The sequence below is a fragment of the Alexandromys fortis genome, unplaced genomic scaffold, assembly GCF_014885135.2.
Source record: "Alexandromys fortis isolate MF-2015 unplaced genomic scaffold, M_Fortis_MF-2015_v1.1 scaffold_157, whole genome shotgun sequence".
Taxonomy (NCBI): Eukaryota; Metazoa; Chordata; class Mammalia; order Rodentia; family Cricetidae; genus Alexandromys; species Alexandromys fortis.
In genome coordinates this window covers 2378362-2398960 of record NW_026068041.1, presented here as the reverse complement: position 1 = coordinate 2398960, position 20599 = coordinate 2378362, and the positions used below count along the sequence as shown (strand labels likewise).

General features: G+C 48.0%; 2 protein-coding genes across 2 annotated transcripts in view; one reads left to right on the top strand and one right to left on the bottom strand.

Annotated features, from left to right (window-relative positions):
- Nucleotides 1-20599, bottom strand: part of Cacng2 (calcium voltage-gated channel auxiliary subunit gamma 2) — a 125085-nt gene that overhangs the window by 59176 nt on the left and 45310 nt on the right. The gene's annotated exons all lie outside the window — the stretch shown is intronic.
- LOC126515792 (60S ribosomal protein L29) lies at nucleotides 2010-2598 on the top strand. The gene has a single exon (XM_050165711.1). It carries the CDS (start codon nucleotides 2058-2060, stop codon nucleotides 2451-2453), a length of 396 nt encoding a protein of 131 aa, XP_050021668.1. The 5' UTR covers nucleotides 2010-2057; the 3' UTR covers nucleotides 2454-2598.

Below are 20599 nucleotides of genomic sequence, written 5' to 3'. Positions count from 1 at the left end.
CTTTGGAAGGTGGAGGAGATAGGGGAGTCTTCAGAGAAAGCCGGCTATCAAGAGTAGCCATATTAGCAAGCTCTGGGTTTGACTGACAGACTCTTCCTCGATGAATAAGGTGGAAGAGCAACTGAAGGTGAATGAGACATTAACTTTTGGCCTTGACATGTACTCGTGCATGCAAACACACATGTGTTCAGACATGTGCAAAACATGTATACACACATATATACCATTTACACATGCACGCACATGTGCGCATGCACACACACACACACACACAAATAGACTAAAACAAAGCTGGGCATATGGTACACTTTTGTAATCCCAGGACTGGGGAGAGAGAAACAAAGGGATCTTTGACCATGTTGACCTGCTAGCCTACCTGTGTTGTGAGTTCCAGGCCAGGGAGAGACCATCTTTAAAGCAAGAGGGTCATTGCTTGAGGAAAGATGCCTGAGGTTGTCCTCTGGCTTCTACATCCATGCACACACATGAAACACAAAGCACAAAACTTGTTCCCAGTTCCGTGTCCTTATGAGAAGGCAAATATCCTTGTGTGTGTGTGTGTGTGTGTGTGTGCACATGCGTGTGTGTATTCTAAGATACCAGGCTTCTGTAGGACAAGGTCAGAATGAGTGTCTCCAGCAATAACCATTAGAATTCTGAGGAAGGAGGTTCCTGTGGCCAGTTAGGGAAGACTTCATAAATCAGTCAGACAGCAGAAGACAGCAGCTACACGGGCCACCACGGATAATGGGCAATCTAGAAAGAATTTCTATTCCATTTTCAGAAGAATGAACATGATGTATTCAAGCTCCTAGCAGATATTCATTGCTAACCATGTTAGTGATGTAGACTCCTTAGAAAATTAACCTAGAATACGGAAAGGGCTATAAACGGGACAAAGATGCTCATTGTTGAGCTATTTTATAATGTCAAAAGACAGAAGTAACTCCGACAGCCAATGGCGAGAGGGTGTCTAAGTGAATTGCGGTCTCTCCCTTTGATGGGACATGCTCCTAACAAACCTCACTGGGCTGAGGCCGTTCCCCAGCTTCATCATGGTCGTACCAATGGCTGACCCTCTTATTCATAGCCATATCCCCGCCTTCTCCAACTCCACCCCATAGCTCTTTGTCCCTTAGGGTGTCTACCTGATGGTCACAGAGGCCTCTCGGGCATCCTAAACCTGGGCTGGTATCCATATTGCGTGACCATGTTCCCCTCTCTTTGAGACAGGGTCTCACTGCGTAGCCCTGGCTATCTTGAAACTTCCTGTGTAGACCAGGTTAGTCTCCAGTCCACAGAGATCTGCCTGCCTCTGCCTCCCAGGTGCCACTACGTGTCAATTATTTTTCTCACTGCTATGACTGCATAGTCCGACCAAGGCAACTTAAGGAAGGGTGAGTTCATTTTGGCTCACAGTCTGAGAGCACAGTCCATGATAGTGGGCAAGTTTGTTGTGTTACATCTGCTGTCAGGGAGTACAGTGATGACCGGATGCTCAGCTTCCTTCTGATTCAGTCCAGCCCATGGAAGGACACACCCACAGTTAAGGTGGGGCTTCCATGTCAGTTAATGCCGTCTAGAACTCCCCTCGCAGGCATGCCCTGAGGTTTCTCTCCTAGGTGATCCTAGACAAGATGACAATATTGACTTCCATACTCTCCCTCATCCCTCGAAGTCCTCTCCTGATGTCTGCCTCCTCATCGCAGTGTCAGCCAGGACTGGGAGAGTCTTTCTCGATGCTCACTTTCCTTCTCTCCCATGTCCAGCCCACCAGACCCCACACACCCTTCCATTTCCCTCTTTATCCCAGGGACTCCCTCCTTGGTCTCTGCTGCCACCTTCTCACACTGCCACAGTAGCTAAACTGCCAGCTGGGATCCTCCTGCTCCCAGGATCCTCTCTAGGATGGTCACGATCAAATCTGACCCCTTCACTCCCAATGCTCTTCCTGTCTCAGTCTCCCAGTGGCGGTTTCATGATTTTTAGATAAAAAGACCTGAACTTGCTCTCTTCCGGTCGCAGGCGCTTCGGGAGCCGCCGATTACTGTCCAGCCATGGCCAAGTCCAAGAACCACACCACACACAACCAGTCCCGGAAATGGCACAGAAATGGCATCAAGAAACCCCGGTCACAAAGATATGAATCTCTCAAGGGGGTTGACCCCAAGTTCCTGAGGAACATGCGCTTTGCCAAGAAGCACAACAAGAAAGGCCTGAAGAAGATGCAGGCAAATAATGCAAAGGCCATGAGTGCACGTGCAGAGGCCATCAAGGCCCTGGTGAAGCCCCAGGTGGTGAAGCCCAAGGTGCCAAAGGGTCCCACCCGCAAACTCACTCGTCTGGCTTTAATTGCTCACCCCAAGCTTGGGAAGCGGATTAGAAACTACATGGCCAGGGGTCGTAGGCTCCAAAAAACAAAGCCCAAGGTTCAAGCCAAGGCAGAGGCCTAAAGGTGCCCAGGCCCCTGTGAAGGCCCCATAAAAAAGGTCTCAGTCTGCCGATGTGAAGACAGATGGACTGGTGTGAACACCTACACAGTATTTGCAGATGTTCAGGACCTAATGCTGTTTTTACAAATAAACTTGAGGCAAGTTCTGTTAAAAAAAAAAAAAAAAAGACCTGAACTTACAAGCCGGCTCCCTGCCCCAACCTCAATCTGCTCTCAACCCATGCTATCCCCCAACTCTCGGCTCACATGCTGGGGTACCACTGTGCCCTCCATTGCCCTCTCTGAGCACCTTCTTCCCGCTCCATAGACACCTCTGCCAGGTTCACACCCACCTCCTTTTCTCTATTAACGCTTCTGTTTCTCTATTAACTCAGCTGCCCCAGAGAAGCCCTCCACCGTCTGCAGGCCAGCCAGTCTCCTCGGTCACCAGCTTACCCAGTCTGAGCAGAGGAGGAGAGGTAACTCGAGGTGTTTGGTACATGGAGGAGCCAGACATTAGCACACCTCGGTTCCCTGTAGTGCAAACTGGGCACCCCACCTTTGAACATGAGGTGTTGGGGTACGGGTCACAGCTGGCATACGGGATTTGAACGGAGACTAGTCATTTATGGCTGTGCTGACTCTCTGACTCTTGAGGAGCTTAGCGTGTACTTAATGAGACCCCAAGCTCCGAGTACATTTGTATTCAATTGACTCCTGCTGATGTGTTTTAGTTCCTTGAGTAAGACATTTCATTTTCTGGGTTTCGGTTGTACCAGCAAGTCTTAGTGACAAGGGCAGGCATTCCCAGTGATGAAAGACTGGAAAAATCTCAGGTCTTGAATAGGTGTGGGGAGAAGTTGGGCCTGGAATTTAAGACCCTTTCACAACCCCTCTAGAGGACCCATGTCATTAACAGCACAGCACATAGCCAGTCCCTGCTGCCTGGAAAGGATCCAGGGATTAACGTCCAGGGTGTTACTGTCTTGATCTGGCCAGCGCTGAAGGTGGTAACATCTGTTGTGCAAGGCTCCGGTGCCAGGGCTCATGTGGCACCTCCTGGCTGTTGGAGTACCTGTCCCGGGAGGCAGCCTGGGTGGCCTTAAGGTTGAGCTCATTTCAGGCTCAGTGGCTTCTATCACGTGATAAGAAGGTCTTATTAGGGCTAAGTAATTGACTTGTGTTTTCAGTGACTCAAGAAAACAATAGCGACCCACTGATTTGGCTCTGTGCCCAAAGGTGCCCAGGGACTGGCAATTGAGATACCGCTAAAGTGACTAGAGCCTCTAGTAGGTGGCACAGGGTGTTTGTGGTATAAGACTGGTAGGTGGTGGGGGCTATGCACACTTTTCCCTTGGCACACAGAATGTGAGAGGAGTTTATTTCGTGTGTGCATGTGAGTGTGTTTGTGTGCACATGTGTGTTCATGCACGTGTGTCCAGGAGGCATGCATGCATAGGTATACCCATGCATGTAAAGGCCAAAGGTCAATGTTGAATGTCTTCCTTTGTTCTTTACGCTTTTTTTTTTTTTTTTTGAGGTAAGGTCACCTATTGGCCTAGAGCTCCTGATTCAGCTTGACTGACTGACCAGAGAGCTCCAGGGATTCCCCCCGTCTCCATCTCCCCAGCATTGTACCTTTCTGTGCGTGGGTGCTAGGGTTAGAACTCAGATTCTTATGCTTGCGTGGTAAGCACTTTACCAAGTGAGTCATCTTCCCAACCAAGTTCATTTTCTTGAAAGTGTTTCCTGACACCACAGAGGTCAGAAATCAGGAGGCAGAGGGAGGTCAGACTGTATCTGGAGGTGGCTGAGGAAGAGCGGCTTGCTTGGGAGAGTTTCAGCTCTGTGCATGGCCTGTGTGATAACTACCTCTCAGGGGGGGGCTCTACTGTATCTATGTTCCCGACAAGGGTGGGTGAGCTGCCTCAAATCATATTACCAATAAAGGCGGGTGAGAGATTACGATCATACCCACCTGACACATCCACACAGACTTTCCTCCTTGGGGGACGATGCCACTGCCTGTTCAATAGCGTGCTTGCAGGAGAGACCTCAGATCTCAGTGGCTCCATCTGGGAGACTTGAGAAGGCTGGAATCAGGAGGCTCTGCCTCCTCCAGCATCTGCCATGTCTTCTCATTGTCCACTCAACAGGAAGAGACCGAAGTGGCTCATCTCCCTGCCTCCTATTTTTCAAAGGCTTCCCGCTGAATTAGGCTTGAACCCCAAACACAACAATGCTCTGCGTTTGTTGGGCCCTAACCCCTCCTTACTTCTTCCCATCTCCCCACTCTGCTCTGGCCACACTGTTTTTATGGTTGGCATTTGAAGGTGCCAAGCTCTTGTTCCTCTTAAGGTGTCAACATAACACATGACAGTCCTCCTGCCCCAAATGCTTTCCCCCAACTTTATGCCTCGGTGACTTCTACTCAACTTAAGATAGTTTTTTATTTGAGGATCATCGAGATGGCTTTGTGGGTAAAGGCACCTGACTCATAGCCTGGTGACCTGAGTTCAATCCTGGAACCCATGTAAACGCGGAAGGAGTTTGCTCACAGACTTTGTCTTTGACCTCTGCACACATGCTGTGGAGAGTGTAAGTGTGTACTCATGTACATGCACAGACACACACTGACACACACACAGACACAGACACACACAGACACACACAGACACACACACACACACACACGTCCCTGGATCTTACCGTCCAATCATATCTTTTCTCTCAAAGTCCATATTGTGCCTTCACCCCCTCCAATCCCTTCCTCTGCCTTTTCTTCCTCCTCCTTCACCTTCTTCCTGCTGTTTGCTCCTCTTCCTCCTCTCATCCATTCCCTTTCTCTCCCTCCTCCTCACCACCTTTTCCTCCTCTCCTTCCTCCTTCGGTACTGGAGGTGGATTCCAGGCCTTGACACTTGCTGAGCAGTGCTGGCACTTTTGGGCTCTGCCCCCAGCCCTGGTCACTTTTTGATAATTTCTTCCTGTCTCTTTCTTTGCAATCAATCTTGCTGCTGTTGGCTTTTGGTCTTCCTTTTCTGTAACTCTTTGAGGTCAGGGGACAGCAAGGCTCTGCTCCTCATGCACCTCCAGCTCCTCACCCCCTGCTTGGCATGTGGCAGATTTTTCAATAAGCATTTAAAAAGTTTGTTGAATGAATGCTCGGTTCCCCAGGATTGTCAGCATCAGCCCTGGCAATGTGGTGCCCACGAGCATATTTATAGACTCCAGTTCCTCCTAATGCAGTTTTCCATTTATTCACCCCTGAGTCATTTCCATCAATATTTACTAAGCACCAACTGGGTGTTGTTGAAGATGTAAAAAGTGGCTGAGAAAAACGTGCCAGCCCCCCCCCCCCCCCGGCAGCTCAGTGTGGGTAGAGTAGATAGGGAAGCACCTAAGGTCAAGAGACTGAGTTTCTATTTCCAGGTCAAGAGTTTCCAAATTTGTCCCAGAGACCTTGTGATTATAGAGCTGTGTGACAGTGGGCTAGTCACTTCCCTTCTCTGGTCATCTCATGCACAAAATAGGAATGATGACATCTGTCTTAGTCACTGTTCTAGTTCTTTGAAGAGAAACCATGACCAAGGCAGTTTATAGAAGAAAGCATTTAATTGGGGGCTGGCTTGCAGTTTCAGAGGGTGAGTCCAGACAACTATGGTGGGGAGCATGGCAGCAGGCAGACATGGTGCTGGAGCAGTAGCTGAGAGCTCACTCACATCCAAAAGTCGGGGGGGGGGGGGAGAGAGAGAGAGAGAAAGAGAGAGAGAGAGAGAGAGAGAGAGAGAGAGAAGGAAGACTGGCCATTTGAAACTAAGCCACAGTCAAGCTCATGTCCTAATCCTTCCCCAAACTGGGAACCAAACATTCAAATCAACAAGCCTATGGTGCCATCCCCATTCAAACCTCCTCAACATCAAGTTTGCATGGCNGAGAGAGAGAGAGAGAAAGAGAGAGAGAGAGAGAGAGAGAGAGAGAGAGAAGGAAGACTGGGCCTTTGAAACTTTACCCAGCAAGGCCACACCTCCTAATCCTTCCCCAAACTGGGAACCAAACATTCAAATCAACAAGCCTATGGTGCCATCCCCATTCAAACCTCCTCAACATCAAGTTTGCATGGCCAACCTGATGTACTTACAGAAAAGCATCTAAGGGCTGAGTTCACAGTCGAGAAGAGGCTACTGTGGCCGCTGCAGGATGCTTTGATCAGGCGGGGCACAGAGTGAAGCAGGACAAGCCTACTGAGGTGGGAAGGGTCACCAGCTCCTGCAACTGAGTATGCACTGCTGAGGTAGGAAGGGTAGGTGGGTGAGCCTGACAACAGTGAAGGACCCCCCGATTTTGTCTCTTCCTTAAGGGGTGCATTCCTATTTCCATTCATGTCTGGGTGACCATACCCTCCTCCACCTACTCCTCTTTCCTATTATCTACCCTGTTTCCATCCTTGCCCTTTCTATATAGGCTTCTAGGGACCTCTTTCCCCTCAGGCTGGAGATGATGAAGGAGGGCTGGGAACATCTCTCATCCATCATGTGGGATTGGAGCTAGTGGTTTTTTTTTTTTTTTCCTCCAGCCTGGTCAACCTCTCCCCATGCCCGGGGCACTTCCAGCACAGATAGACAAGGCTAAAGTCCATGGTGGCGTTTTGTTAGCTCCTCAGGGAGAGATGGGTAGCCTAAGGTCACCTTAGCTGACTTCCACCCTGTCTAGGAAGCCCCTTGGCAGCACTCTTGAGAGAGGTGCAGTCCCTGCACGGATCCTCCGTGGTACCCTGCGGTACCCCTGAGTTTATATGGGTGGTTTAAATAGGCGCCAATCATGTGAGCTTCAGTCTCCAGACTCCAGTTCCATCTCTCAGGTAAACAGATGGAGCAAACCCAAGAGGAAGGAGGAACTCTAGGAACTCAAAATGCTGGGGGCCACAACCCAGGCCCACACAGGGACCTGAACACACAGCTGCACCTGCTCTCACGTGTTGGACAGAATGCCAGCAGCAGCTTCCTCACCGGCTGATCTGAGAACAGGCACAGGTTGTGTGGGAGAAGGTAGAACACTATAGCACCCATGGAAGAGCTTCTGAGGACTGTCTATTCTTATTCCCTCTTAGACTACTCCCAATGGAAGGACCAAGAGATTCCTACCTCTGGAATCCAGCTGTTTCCTAGATGCAGAGCAGGGCTTTTTATTATGTGGAGACACACAAGCCTGTGATATTCGAGACAGCCAGTGCTCTGCAGTAGGTAGCTTGTGCAGCCAGTGCTCTACAGCAGGTACTTGTGGGGCTCCATTACCCTCGGTAACCGTGTCTCCTTTCTTTGCCTCAGTTTCCCCATCTTTAGGGTAGGTTCATAAACACACCTCACAGAGTTACACCTACACAGGTAGCAGCACCAACGTGTCTGAATGCCAAACAGAGAAGCATGGCTTGTTTGCTCGGGCCTCCCAAGCTTCCTTGGATGTTTAGTTTTATTTCCAGCGTGGCAACCCACCCAGTCCACGAGCCTCACCTCTTTTGCTTTGTGCATATCTCCATTTCCCTCCTACATCTTTTTCCCTTTTCCTTCATTCTTCTTAAAACACATCAAATTCCTAGGACCTTTGCGCTTGCTGCTATTCTGCTGCCCTGCAATATCTTTCTTATCTTTCTCGGAGATATTTCCCAAGGCTTACTTATTTCCAAGTGCAGGAATTACAGTTGTATATCCCCATAGTAGACAATAAGTGCTTTTTGAAAGAATGAAAATTGTATTATTTGACTGACTATATTTATGAAGAGGTGCTGGTTCATGGTAGGTGTTTGATACATGTGCGTTTTTCTTTTAAAAACTTATCTGTATGTATGACGATTTATGTGGGTGTATGTGCATGTGTGTGCACATGGGTGCAGAGACCTGGAGTTGATAGTGGGTTTTGTTGTCCACCTATTTGTGAGACAAGATCTCTTACTGGCCTTGAACTTGCTAAGGAAGCTGGCCTGACTGGCCATCAAACACAAGGTACCTGCCTGTCTCTGTCTCCTCAGATCTGGGATTACAAGCACACACCACCACGCTCAAACTTGTTAAGTTGGTCCTTGAGATCAAATTCATGTCCTCATGCTTTTGGGGAAAGAACCTTGTTGATGGAGCCATCTTACCAACTCTATATGTAAGTTTTTAATGCCTTCAGTATCAAACTTGGTATGTGTTTAAAAAGCACCCTCCTTTGGGAAGGGTAGCATGCCAATTTAAATCCATACCAGAGGCTGTAGGCTTAGGGGCGATTAAGACTGCCTACTGCTTTGGTGGCAGATCCAAGTTCAATTTCCAGTTTCCACATTGGGTGGTTCATAGCAACCACCTTTGACTCCAATTTTAAGGGGTCTGATGCCTCTTCTGCCCCCACATGTACACAATAGCATAGAGACACAGGCACACACACACATAATTTAAAACAAAACTTAAATTCACACCAGACTCCAGGAAAAGGGCCTCGTTGAGAGCCTGAACGAAGCAAACCAGGGGCCCTGTCTTCACTTGCTAAGCAATTTTGCCTCTGGCCAGCTCTGTTTATGTCTCGGAGTGTGCCGATTCTCCAGGCAATTGAATTACATTACCCTTTTCATTCTTATAATACGAACAGAATTCAGATGCGGTATTTGATGATGTCTTGTCTATCGCCCGGCTTTGGGACTGCCTGGCTCGCTGCGGCAAATTCCTGTCAACCAGAGGGCCACTGCGCCTCTGCTACAGCGCCAGCATCTCCACGGAAAAGCCTGGCCATTTAGTTTATGTCTCAGAAATGAATTTTTATTTCATTGGCTTAATCTTTAGAGGCATTCAGAAAACGCCTGCTTATTCCCAGGGAGGCTTCCAAGGCAAGATTCTCATAAGAAGACGAGAACTGGAAAAGCTCCTGAAGAGGGAGAAATACAAGCGCTCCCTGCCTGGCTGCGATTGCTGTTTGTACCACACCTGCTGAGACAAAGAAGAGCCCAGACTGGATTTCCTCCAGAAACTGGAAGGGAAGCTCAGTCCAAGTGGGGAGGGTGTTAAAGTCTCAAGTCTAAGGCTGACACACCCAGGGGGCCCGGGGTACAGGAGCACCTGCCTTCTTCAGGTATCTGTCCCTAAAATCAAAGGCCTGGGTTGGATGATTGAAATGCATAAGTCTGCCCTCAGCTGGTGAGGGTTGGGGAACTTGCTGCCAGGGATGGGGGATTTGAACATGTCTCCCCCCATTCCCACCCAGCACATTTATATTGCCTACTTTGTCACAATTGACTAGCAGTGTTGGAGCCTCTGCTGTGGCCCAGGGAAGGATCCAGTCTTCCCAGGGGAACCTCCTGTCAGATTGTGGCAGGCTGGGTTCCAGAGCTAGAAGGGGCGTGGCTTTTCAGGGACTAATCTTACGACTGTGGTTTGCACCGAATTGGCAAATGTCTGCTTGCTCTTTAGGGCTGTGATCCTACCCTGCTTTGTCTTCTGTACTCAGACAGAAGGAAAAGGCAGTGCACACTTCCAGGAGGATGGTCACAAGATATCTTCAGGCTGATGGTCTGGCAGGGGCTCCTGTGATCCCGGATGACTAGCAGTGTGGTGGAAGCCATTACTAGAGTCAAGCTGTGCAGTTCTCTCAACACAGGGCCCCTCTGAACACCAGTAAGAGATAGACATAAGTGAGAACAGATGTCTCCTGAGCTTTGAACAGCCACCTGGGAGATAGGAGAGTTGACAAGAGCAGACTTTCTCCTCTCTATTCTCCTATTCTCTTTCCCTCCTTCCTTCCCTCCCTCCCTCTCTCCCTCCCTCCTGTTTTTCATGTCTTCTTGTAGCTCTCCATGCTTTCCTCTTTCTCTTCCTTCATTCTTCATTCACCCATCCTTCCTTCCTTCTTTCTTTCCTCCCTTGATCTTCCTTACCTCCCCCTCTCCCATCCTCCTTCCTTCATCTGCTTCTTCCTTCCTTCTCGCCTCCCACCCTTTCTTCCCTCGACGGTTATCATCTACCCATCCTTTATCTTTCTATCAGCTATCAATCATCTGTCTGCCTACCAATCTTTTAAGCATCACAACAACGATTTCATGAGCCCTTAGCTCACACTTTATGCTGTCCTAGTCTTTGGGGGACACAGCAACAAATGAAATAGACAAAGCTTGCTCAGCTCGGCTTCCTGGATTCTAATGATCTATGTCTCGCCATCCATCACACACAGTGATCTTTCGTGACATAAACAATAAAAATCACAGGGAGTCACAATCGAAGACTGTCAATCAGAGAGGAAGGTCGAGACTAGAGGAGAAACAAACACCAGCAGGAGGCCAGTGGCCTGTACAGTTACTTTCACTGTTTGGGAACTGGGTGGGAAGCATCCAGGGTAGTGTGTGTGTGTATGTGTGTCTGTGTGTGTGTGTGCATGTGTATGCATACATGTACCGGGACAGCACTGCACTCTATTTTCCTCCTCAGTAAAGCATGTTGTCTAATCACATGGCCTTATTTTCCATCCATTGCACAGACTAAAAGAATGAGGTGTTAAAAAACTTAAGAACCTCGCCCAAGATTCCTAGACCACACAGTACCTCTCTTACAGGACAGTCAGAAAGGCACATAGTGGCCCTTGGCAAAGGCCTGATTGCCATGGAAGAGAATCTGGGGGAAGCTGATTAAAAGGGAGCGGCAGGCTCACATGCAATGGAGAAACTGAAGTCAAGTTTGGAATCCATTAGCTTTGAGGCCCGAGGCACCTGAAGTGCTCGCCTGAGAACAGGAAAAGTGGAACCTACGGGTCCCAGGCTGGAGCTGACCTGGTCTCTTGGCCTGAAAGCACTGCAGTTAGTTCTTGCCCACAAAAGCTTGATCCTAGTAAGGGAAGAAGGAGCAAATACGTCTAGTTGACCCCTGCCTGCTCCTGGGCCCAGCCAGATGGAAGTTCCTGGTCTTCCAGAACCCCTAGGTTGCCTAAGCTCGGCCCAGAGGACGCTGTCCAAGGTGCTGAAGCAGGCCTAGGCACTGTCCCCTGGTGCACAGCTCCTGGGAAACAGATGGAAAAACTTCTGTGGCCAGCTTGCAAGTGTTCAAGTTCACTGCCCTGCCCTTCAATGTCAACCCTAAGAGGTAGCCAGGTGACTCTGGGCACTTCTCTCTCTGTCTCTGTCTCTCTCTCTCTCTCTTTCTCTTTCTCTCTCTCCCCCTCCCTCCCTCCCTCCCTCCCTCCTTCTTCCTCCCTCCCCTGCCCTGTCTTTCTGGCAGAATCTCACTATGCAGTCTTAACTGACTTGGAACTCACTATGTAGACCAGCCTGGCCTTGAACTCACAGAGATCTGCCTATTTCTGCCTCCCGAGTGCTGGGATTAAAGGACTGTGCCCTCATATCTGTCCTGAAAACATTTCTTAAACTTTCTATTCCCCCTCTCCTCACTTGTAAAATTATAATGATGGTGATGATGGTGATAATGATACTATCAATTACAATAATAGTTTTGGTTCCCAAAAGAGTTGCTGCAAAGATAAACTGAGTTACCACCTCTTATAATCTTAGCAGTGCCTGGAAACTCTCTCTCTCTCTCTCTCTCTCTCTCTCTCTCTCTCTCTCTCATGTGTTGTGTGTGTGTGTGTGTGTGTAAAAACTTGGCTACATTCCTTAAGGCAAAGTTGCTTGGTAATGGGGTTATGTCTAGGATGACAACAAGCCTGGTGGAGCTATGCCATGCCGTGGATAGATTGAGCCCTAGGGGAGCAGTGATGACTGATGACAGAAAAAAATCTTTCTCTTCTCCCTTCCTATCACATCCACATGTCAAGACGGAAGCCTGCCCCACATCCAGTTTTCTGTTGCTTCTTAGAATCCTGAGGGCTTCCCCTGTGGTCTAAGGTCCCAGGTCCTGTGTGTTGTTTGGTTTCTAAACAGCTGCAAGGGAGCCCAGAGGTGAGCATGCGCCAGTGTTTCTGCATTTCTTGGCCTCCTTGGGGGATGTTAGGAGTCTAATTTACCATTGTTTACAAAATACCTGAGAATCTTCTAGTAAAAGTTTCTATGGGAACATGAGCCCTGCACTATTGTTACATGTGTTTATTATATTTGTCTTCAAAGTGTCTGTATTGGCTAGGGGTAGAGGGGACTCTGTTCTCTCCCTCGGTGGTGATGATGGGGATAAGGCTTTGATTTAAGAATGACCCTTTGTGAGTTTTAAGCTACTCTGTGGAGACACCATGTCTCCAGCAGAGCACGAAGCTCGTAAGGAAAGCTGTGGGTGGGGTTCCTTTCTCACCCTTGCTCTTTCTGAGGTCACAGAATTTCCATTTCCACAGACAAATGTGGAGAGAAGCGTAAGAGCAACACCGTGTCCCCACTTAAAAAGGCCCAGAATGCATTTCAGTACCGAACGTCCTGCATAGAGGCAGCTCTTGTGAGTATAACTTCTCTCTCAATGTTTCCTAATATTTTTAGCAACATTAGGCTAAAAAAATTCAAAGTTTGAGGCAGAAATAAAGGAAAGTGGGTTAGGATTAGGGTCTTAGGATTTCTATTACTGCAAAGAAACACTATGATCAACAAGCAGATTGGGAGGAAAGGGTTTATTTGACTTACACTTCCACAGTGCTGTTCGTTATTGAAGGAAGTCAGGGCAGGAACTCAAACAGGGCAATAACCTGGAGGCAGGCACTGATGCAGAAACCATGGGGTGCTATTTACTGACTTCCTCCCCATGGCTTTTCAATACACACACACACACGTCACTCAGGACCATCAGCCCAGGGATAGCACCACCCACAAAAGACTGGGCCCTCCCATATCGGTCACTAACTAAGAAAACACCTCACAGTCTGTGTACGGCCTGATCTTACGGAGCATTTTCTCAGCTGAGGCTCCCTCTTCTCCGGTAACTCTAGCTTGTGTCAAGTTGACATAAACCCAGCCGGCCCAGTGGGGACGATGTAAACTCTACTGGGTAAAGTTACATGTTGGGCTGATGCATCTACCGCAGAACTCCTGCACCTCAGACCCCACTGCAGAAGAAGGGGAGGGAAGATCGGAAGAGCCAGAGGCACAGGGAGTTTGCTGGGAGACCGTGTGCTCTAGTGATGCTGCACCCGTGAAGTTTCACCAATACGACTGCCTACACAAGAGCTGAACGAGGACCATGATAGGGCATGGACAGGACAGAGCTCACGAGGCCTCAAGCCCAGACAAAGAATGACAGGCAGCTAAGGAATTCGGAGAGAAGAAGAAACCGTCTTCCCCAGGGAAGAGCACAACCAGTTATCCAGTACCAACGGTCAGCCCTGAAAACACACATACATAAAGCAGCATTATACAGACTGTGCTTATGTATATATAAACAAACTGAAGAAAAAGAGGCCACAGTTGAAAGAGAGCCAGGGGGCCACATGGGAGGGTTTGGTGAGAGGAAAGGGAAAGGGGGAAATATAATTCCTTTATAATCACAAAAATATTATTTAAAAACTTTAAAGTTACACATTGGGCTTCTCAGGAAAGAAAAGGCCATCCAAAAAGCTGGCCACAGTGAGCCGCTTGCAATCCAGGCATCTAGAAGGCAGAGAGGCAGGGTTTTCATGTATCTGAGGCCAGCCTGGGCTCATAGTGAAACTCTGTCTCAAAAGAGACAATTTCACTTGGCTTGATTTTGCGTGAAACGACTGTCACATCTGGGAGAGATTTTGCCATGGTCACATAGTCACCTTCTTTTCACTGTCTGCCATCTCTATATTCATGTGTGTGTGAGATGTGTGTCTGTTTATAGAATATGTGTACACGTGTGCATGCAGACGAGTGAGTTTGTGTGTGTGTGAACTAGTGGTTGGCATCGGCCATCTTCCCAACCACTCTCGATTTTGCTGTTTTCGGAAACGGATCTTGCTGAACCTGCAGCTCACCAACTTGGCTAGACTGGCTGGGCAGCAAGCTGCAGGAACCCTCCTGTCGCCGCACCACAATGCTGAGGTCACAGGCACAATTGCCACGATTTCTGCTAGAGATACAAACACAAGACCTCATCTCTGCACACCACGTACTTTACCCACCAAGTCATCTTTTCCTGACCCCAGATTTAGCCATTTTCTAAAGTAGAGAATCTCTATTTACCAGGTATGATTGACTGCAGCCAGTGTACACGACTTTTCCTTGCAAGTGGTTTCCTAACTCAAATCTGAAATAAGGACATTGGCCGCAGCATGCTGAAGACAACATGCATTGGAATTCAACTTTCCGATGACAGAGGGAGACGTCAGGCTCATGAGCAGCCTGCACAATCAGTTGAATCCGAGTGAGGTAAGAACATGAGCCTCTGCCATCAGCAGTGCTGCGGCCATGTCTTAGCAATCATCTGGAGACAAATGGATTGGTAATCAGTAAATCAGGTGTGTGTGTGTGTGTGTGTGTGTGTGTGTGTGTATGTGCGTGCGCACACGTGTGTGCATTTTAGTAAATTAAAGAAGCCTATTTCAGTCTGGAAAGTTGAGTAGATATTTGCTTGTTTTCTGTGAAAACCTGGAACACAGCCATTTTCTTATCTCCCACAGGCGCCCCGAGGCTCAGTCAGGCCATGCATTCCCAAACCACCCACTTTGCTGCCCGCCTTTCCCCTCACCCCTATTTCCGGCTGCAGCCCTGGATGTCCTGCCATGTCTGACACGTTGAGTTCTCTCAAATGATAAAGAACAAAGGAGGAGAGGCATGAGTGTGCTGGAGGGATAGGGCTTCTGGTTTTAGAGTTTCGCACAGGCTGGCTGCACTGGTCTGCTGCCAGGGGCAGGCAGGGCTTCTCTCAAATCCCCATCAGGTTTCGGTTGGCTCTGAGCGCTGTGGAGGGCCTCTGTTCCTAGTGGGTGAACCACGCTGCCAGTGATGGGTCAGTGGACTGATTCTTGTGCATCTTGGTGTTTGGTCCTCTGGATCTCACGTGTACGTGGCTGTGTTTGGGAGTATTGATTCAGCTTCCAAAGCCTTCTGCTTCCTGTTATCATCTTAGTGAAGCCCCCTTTATCTCTCGTCTGGAGGGTGGTAGCGACTTCCTCAAAGACCCACTTTTAATCCCTCTTGCTTATTTCCATCCCATTATTATTGGCACCAGAGCCAAAAAGAACGCTTACAATGCAGATCTGATGACATCCACTCCAGGTTTCTTTCCATCACTTTGCCTTCCTGCTTGGTCCTCACTGATCTCTGCTTGTTCTCCTGCCTCAGGACCTTTGCACACATGGTTCCCTCAATTTTGATCACTCTTTTCTTGCGCATCTGTGACTTAGTTACTATCCCTCTTCTTCTGGTATGGCTAACCCTCCAGCTGTACATCTTCCCAACTCTCTTTGTGTTTCATTGACATTGGTCAGCACCTGATGTAGTTGCATGTGTGTGTGTGTGTGCGTGCGCATGTGCATGCATGCACGTAACTGGACCCACTGTGGCTTCCTGCTCTGTCTTCAGAACTGAGGCGCACAGTGGAGATTGAGAACCACTAAGTGACTGGATGACTCTGAGATAAACATAAGATCCTCGTTGGATGAGGCAAGAGCCGGGAGAGCAGTCTCTGTGGCACACACCTCTCATTAGGCCGCAGAGAAGGCGCACGTCAGCTGCACCGCATGACAGCTTCATCCAGCTCTCCTACCAGCACATCCCTGCTCTCAGCCTGAGAAATTCTGCAAGCCCTCGCCCGGCAGAAATCCAGGCCTTTGTAAGACACCCGCCTATTTGTGGCAAGTGTCCAACAAGCCTATCACAAAATGAAAAAGAAAATTTCCAAGTTGAGCAACTGAGAAAGTCAGCCTTGGTGCTGGTCATCTTTCCAGGCGGAAGGGGTCACTCAGAGTTGGGTGGCGTGACCCGCACTAGGCAAAGGCTGCTCTCAGAACATGATATAAATGGCTGTCCTTCACCATGTTCCTCCTGAGAAGTCTGTTTGTCCTGAGACCATTCAGATTTCACCCCTTATTCAGAACACCCCGACAAGCACACACGGAGGAGGTGTGTGTCTCTCTGCCTTGAACCACAGGCTGCTTCCCACTTCTCTCCTCTCCCCTTCTCTCTGGGTCTCCTGGTGCACACTCCTCCATCTGCCCTTGCTGGACCTAACAGCATGACTTTTCTTTTGACGTGTCAGTGAACAGCACTACTGAAGTCCCTGAAGATGGGAATGGAAGATCATGGTTTCCCTTTTCTCTCTGGTACCCACTGCATCTCACCCAACAAGTTTTGTCCACAAACTGTCCCTTTTCTCCAACTCCTCCATCCCAATAATAACACTGTTTCCCATATGGGGTCCTCTCTGTCTTCAGGGTCCATGTAACCAGAAGATTCACTAAGAAAAATGATTCAAGGGTCCAGAGAGATGGCTTAGAGGGTAAGGGTGTCTACCACCAAGCCTGATGACCCAAGTTTGATCTCTGGGGCCCACCCCAGTGGAAGGAGAGAACCAACTTCTATACATCTGTCAAGGCATGCCCACACGTGCAGACACACACAATACTACACACACACACACACACACACACACACACACACACACACACGTGTGCACGGGAGCATTTATGTATGCACACACACATAAAATAATAAATAAATGTAATTTTAAAAATAAAAAAAAAGAAAAGCCATTCAGACTTTCTTCCAATCCTACAGAACCCCCCAGAGGCTTGTCTCACACTCCTCACTTCAGCGATGCTTGGGGGACCTTCCCTCCCTTCCAACCTGACACCACCTCTCTGAGGGCATCTCAGATGGGCACCCTACTCCCACCCTCTGCTTCCTAGAAAACCCATATTTCCATTCCTCTCTGCAGATCAGGTTGAAAGACTTGGATCCTCATTTCCCTCCCCCGTTCATGCCCAGATTCCCAGTAGTCAGCAGAGCCAGCCATCTGCCCTTCTAGAAGGTGTCCCCCAGCCAGTACCACTATGATGGCTGCCCCCTGAGTCCTGCCTGGATGGTGGCAGTGGCCTGACTTGTTATTCTGTCTGAATTTATCCTCTTCCCATCGTCCCTCCTCCCCTACACTCCTTCATTCAGTTCTTAATCCATTACGTGACAGAGCAATGCTAAAACGTGAATCAGGCAGGGCCACCTTTCTGGAAGTTCCTTTAACAGGGGTGTCCAGCATTTTGACATTGTGACACAATGTTGTCATCTGCAAAGTTCGCGCTTGAAAATGGTGTGACTGGGTTACAAAAAGACCAATTTCAATATTTTGAGCAAGTTTACAGTTTGGTGTTGAGTGTCTTTTATAGCCATCCTTAGCAGCATTCAGCCTGCAGGGAATGGGCTAGACACACGTGGCAGTGGCTGTCACCTCGTGTGGAGTCAAAGCTAACATCCTTCTCACATGACTGTTCCTTGACACTGCTACCCCTGTAGTCTCATCCCTGCATTGCTGGCTTCGCTCTAGACACAGTGGCCTCCATGCTGGTCTGAAACACTACCTCAGGACCTATGTGCCTGCTGGTTCCTCTCCTCAGCATCTTTCCTTACTCTTTATCATTGATTTGTGATTTGCCAGATGACATTTTTTTCCTTTCTCTCCTTCAGATGTATTTATTCGGTGTTACTAAGACCTTCCTCATTTACCCTGTATAATAGCTAACTGCATTTCCCTGGAAAAGGGAGCCCATTAAATAAAGTGTTTGGTGTGTGTGTGTGTGTGTGTGTGTGTGTGTGTGTGTGCGTGCCTGCCTGCCTGCCTGCCTGCCTGCCTGCAGACTATGGAGGCCAGAACAGGGCAGTGGATCCTGGAGCAGGACTTACAGGCAATTGTGAGTCTCCAGATGTGGATTCCAGGAACTGAACCTGGTCCTTGCCAAGCTCTCTTAACTGTTGAGCCAGTTAAGACCCAGAAAGCCCACGTTTTACATTTATTTTCTTCCTGTGCATTTGTCTCTATGTGGCTTGCAAGGCTGGCTTCAAGTGTCTAGAACCCTGTGCTTGGTTTGTTTCTGTCTTGAAACTCTATATGTGCACATAAACACATGTGCCATATATTTTGAACAATGCACTTGCAACTTCATTGAATGGGGTGCTGCACATCGTGTTCATAGCAGGGACCAGGGGTGTGATAGCAAAACTTCCCCTTTCTTCAAATGAGCTAGTCAAGTCCTCCCTGGGCTTGTGTCTGTGTCCTCACTTTAATCTGTTCATGCCAAGAAGCCCGGCACGCTTTGGCCCACAAATAGCCCTTTGCTCTTGAAGGTTTCAAACCCTGCTTCTGAGGACTCTACAATGACACCCCTTGCTGTGACATATTCTTGGGGGATCCTAGGGGACTTTGAGGAATCAGAAGTCAAAATCTAGATGGTACCATACAGGATGAAATGCCATCAGAACCTCAAGTGTCCCACCAAGGCAGCTCCACAATGACTCTGGTGATCGTTATTGATACGAATCCCTCAGGGTCATCTAGGATGTTCACATATTGATTTCTTCCCAAGCTGGGCCATTTTGTTACAGGGGAGGAAATGCACTTGGCATTTGGCTCACCTGTGGCGGGACCCAGCTGGCTGCACTCTGTCCTGGCTGAGCTCTTGCCACCCTAGAGTCTAAGTCTTCATTGCGGAGTCTCAAGAAAAGGCATTGAGGGGAGCAGGGAGGCAGAGTAGAAGGGAACCCAGATCCTCATCCCTAGGAGAGCTGTTATGGGGATGGAGCAGAAGCTGGGTAGGGCTGAGGAATGGATAAGTTTAGTGGAGGAGACTCGGAAATGGGAACCAGCATTTGGGGCTAATTATTTTTTAAATAAGAAATTCCTTTCTAAAAAATATCAAATGGAAAAAAAAAAGCATATTTAACAAATGGTGCTGGCATAACTGGATATCAACATGTAGAAGAATGAAAATAGACCCCTATCTATCACCATGCACAAAACTCAAATCCAAATGGATCAAAGACCTCAACATAAAGCCAGTCACACTGAACCTTACAGAAGAGAAAGTGGGAAGTACACTTGAACGCATTGGCACAGGGAACCACTTCCTAAATAGAACCCCAGCAGCACAGACACTGAGAGAAACAATTAATAAATGGGGCCTCCTGAAACTGAAAAGCTTCTATAAAGCAAAGGACATGGTCAACAAGACAAAACAACAACCTACAGAATGGGAAAAGATCTTCACTAACCCCACATCAGACAGAGGTCTGATCCCCAAAATATACAAAGAACTCAAGAAATTGGTCATCAAAAGAACAAATAATCCAATAAAAAAAAATGGAGTACAGACCTAAACAGAGAACTCTCAACAGAGGAATCTAAAATGGCTGAAAGACACTTGAGGAAATGTTCAACATCTTTAGTCCTCAGAGAAAATCAAATCAAAACAACTCTGAGATTCCATCTTACACCTGTAAGAATGGCCAAGATCATAAACACAGATGACAACTTATGCTGGAGAGGTTGTGGGGAAAAGGGAGCACTCCTGCATTGCTAGTGGGAATGCAAGCTGGTACAGCCCCTTTGGATGTCAGTGTGGCGATTTCTTGGAAAATTAGGAAATAACCTTCCTCAATACCCAGTAATACCACTTTTGGGTATCTATCCAAAGTATGCTCAATCATCACAAGAACATGTGCTCAACTATGTTCATAGCAGCATTTTTTTTGTCCTAGCCAGAACCTGGAAACAACCTAAATGCCTCTCGACCAAAGAATGGATAAGGAAAATGTGGTATATTTACACAATGGAGAACTACACAGCAGAAAAAAATAATGACAGCTTGAATTTTGCAGGCAAATGGATGGAGCTAGAAAACATTATTTTGAGTGAGGTAACCCAGATACAGAAAGACAACTATCACATGTGCTCACTAATAGGTGGTTTTTAAACATAAAGAAAAGAAAGCCAGCCTACAAATCACAATCCCAGAGAACCTAGACAACAATGAGGACCCTAAGAGAGACATACATAGATCTAATCTACATGGGAAGTAGAAAAAGACAAGATCTTCTGAGTAAATAGGGAGCATGGGGACCTTAGGAGAGGGTTGAAGGGGAGGGGAGAAGAGAAAAATGTAGAACTCAATAAAAATAAATAAAAATTTAAAAAAGAAATTGTTTTCTAATTACTCTTTGATTGGTTTTCTCTAGCTCCCTGTGTTTTATCTTCTGTAGCCCAGGCTGGCCTTGAGCTCACTGTGTAGCTACCCTTGATAATACCCTTGACCTCCTCATCACCCTGCTTCCACC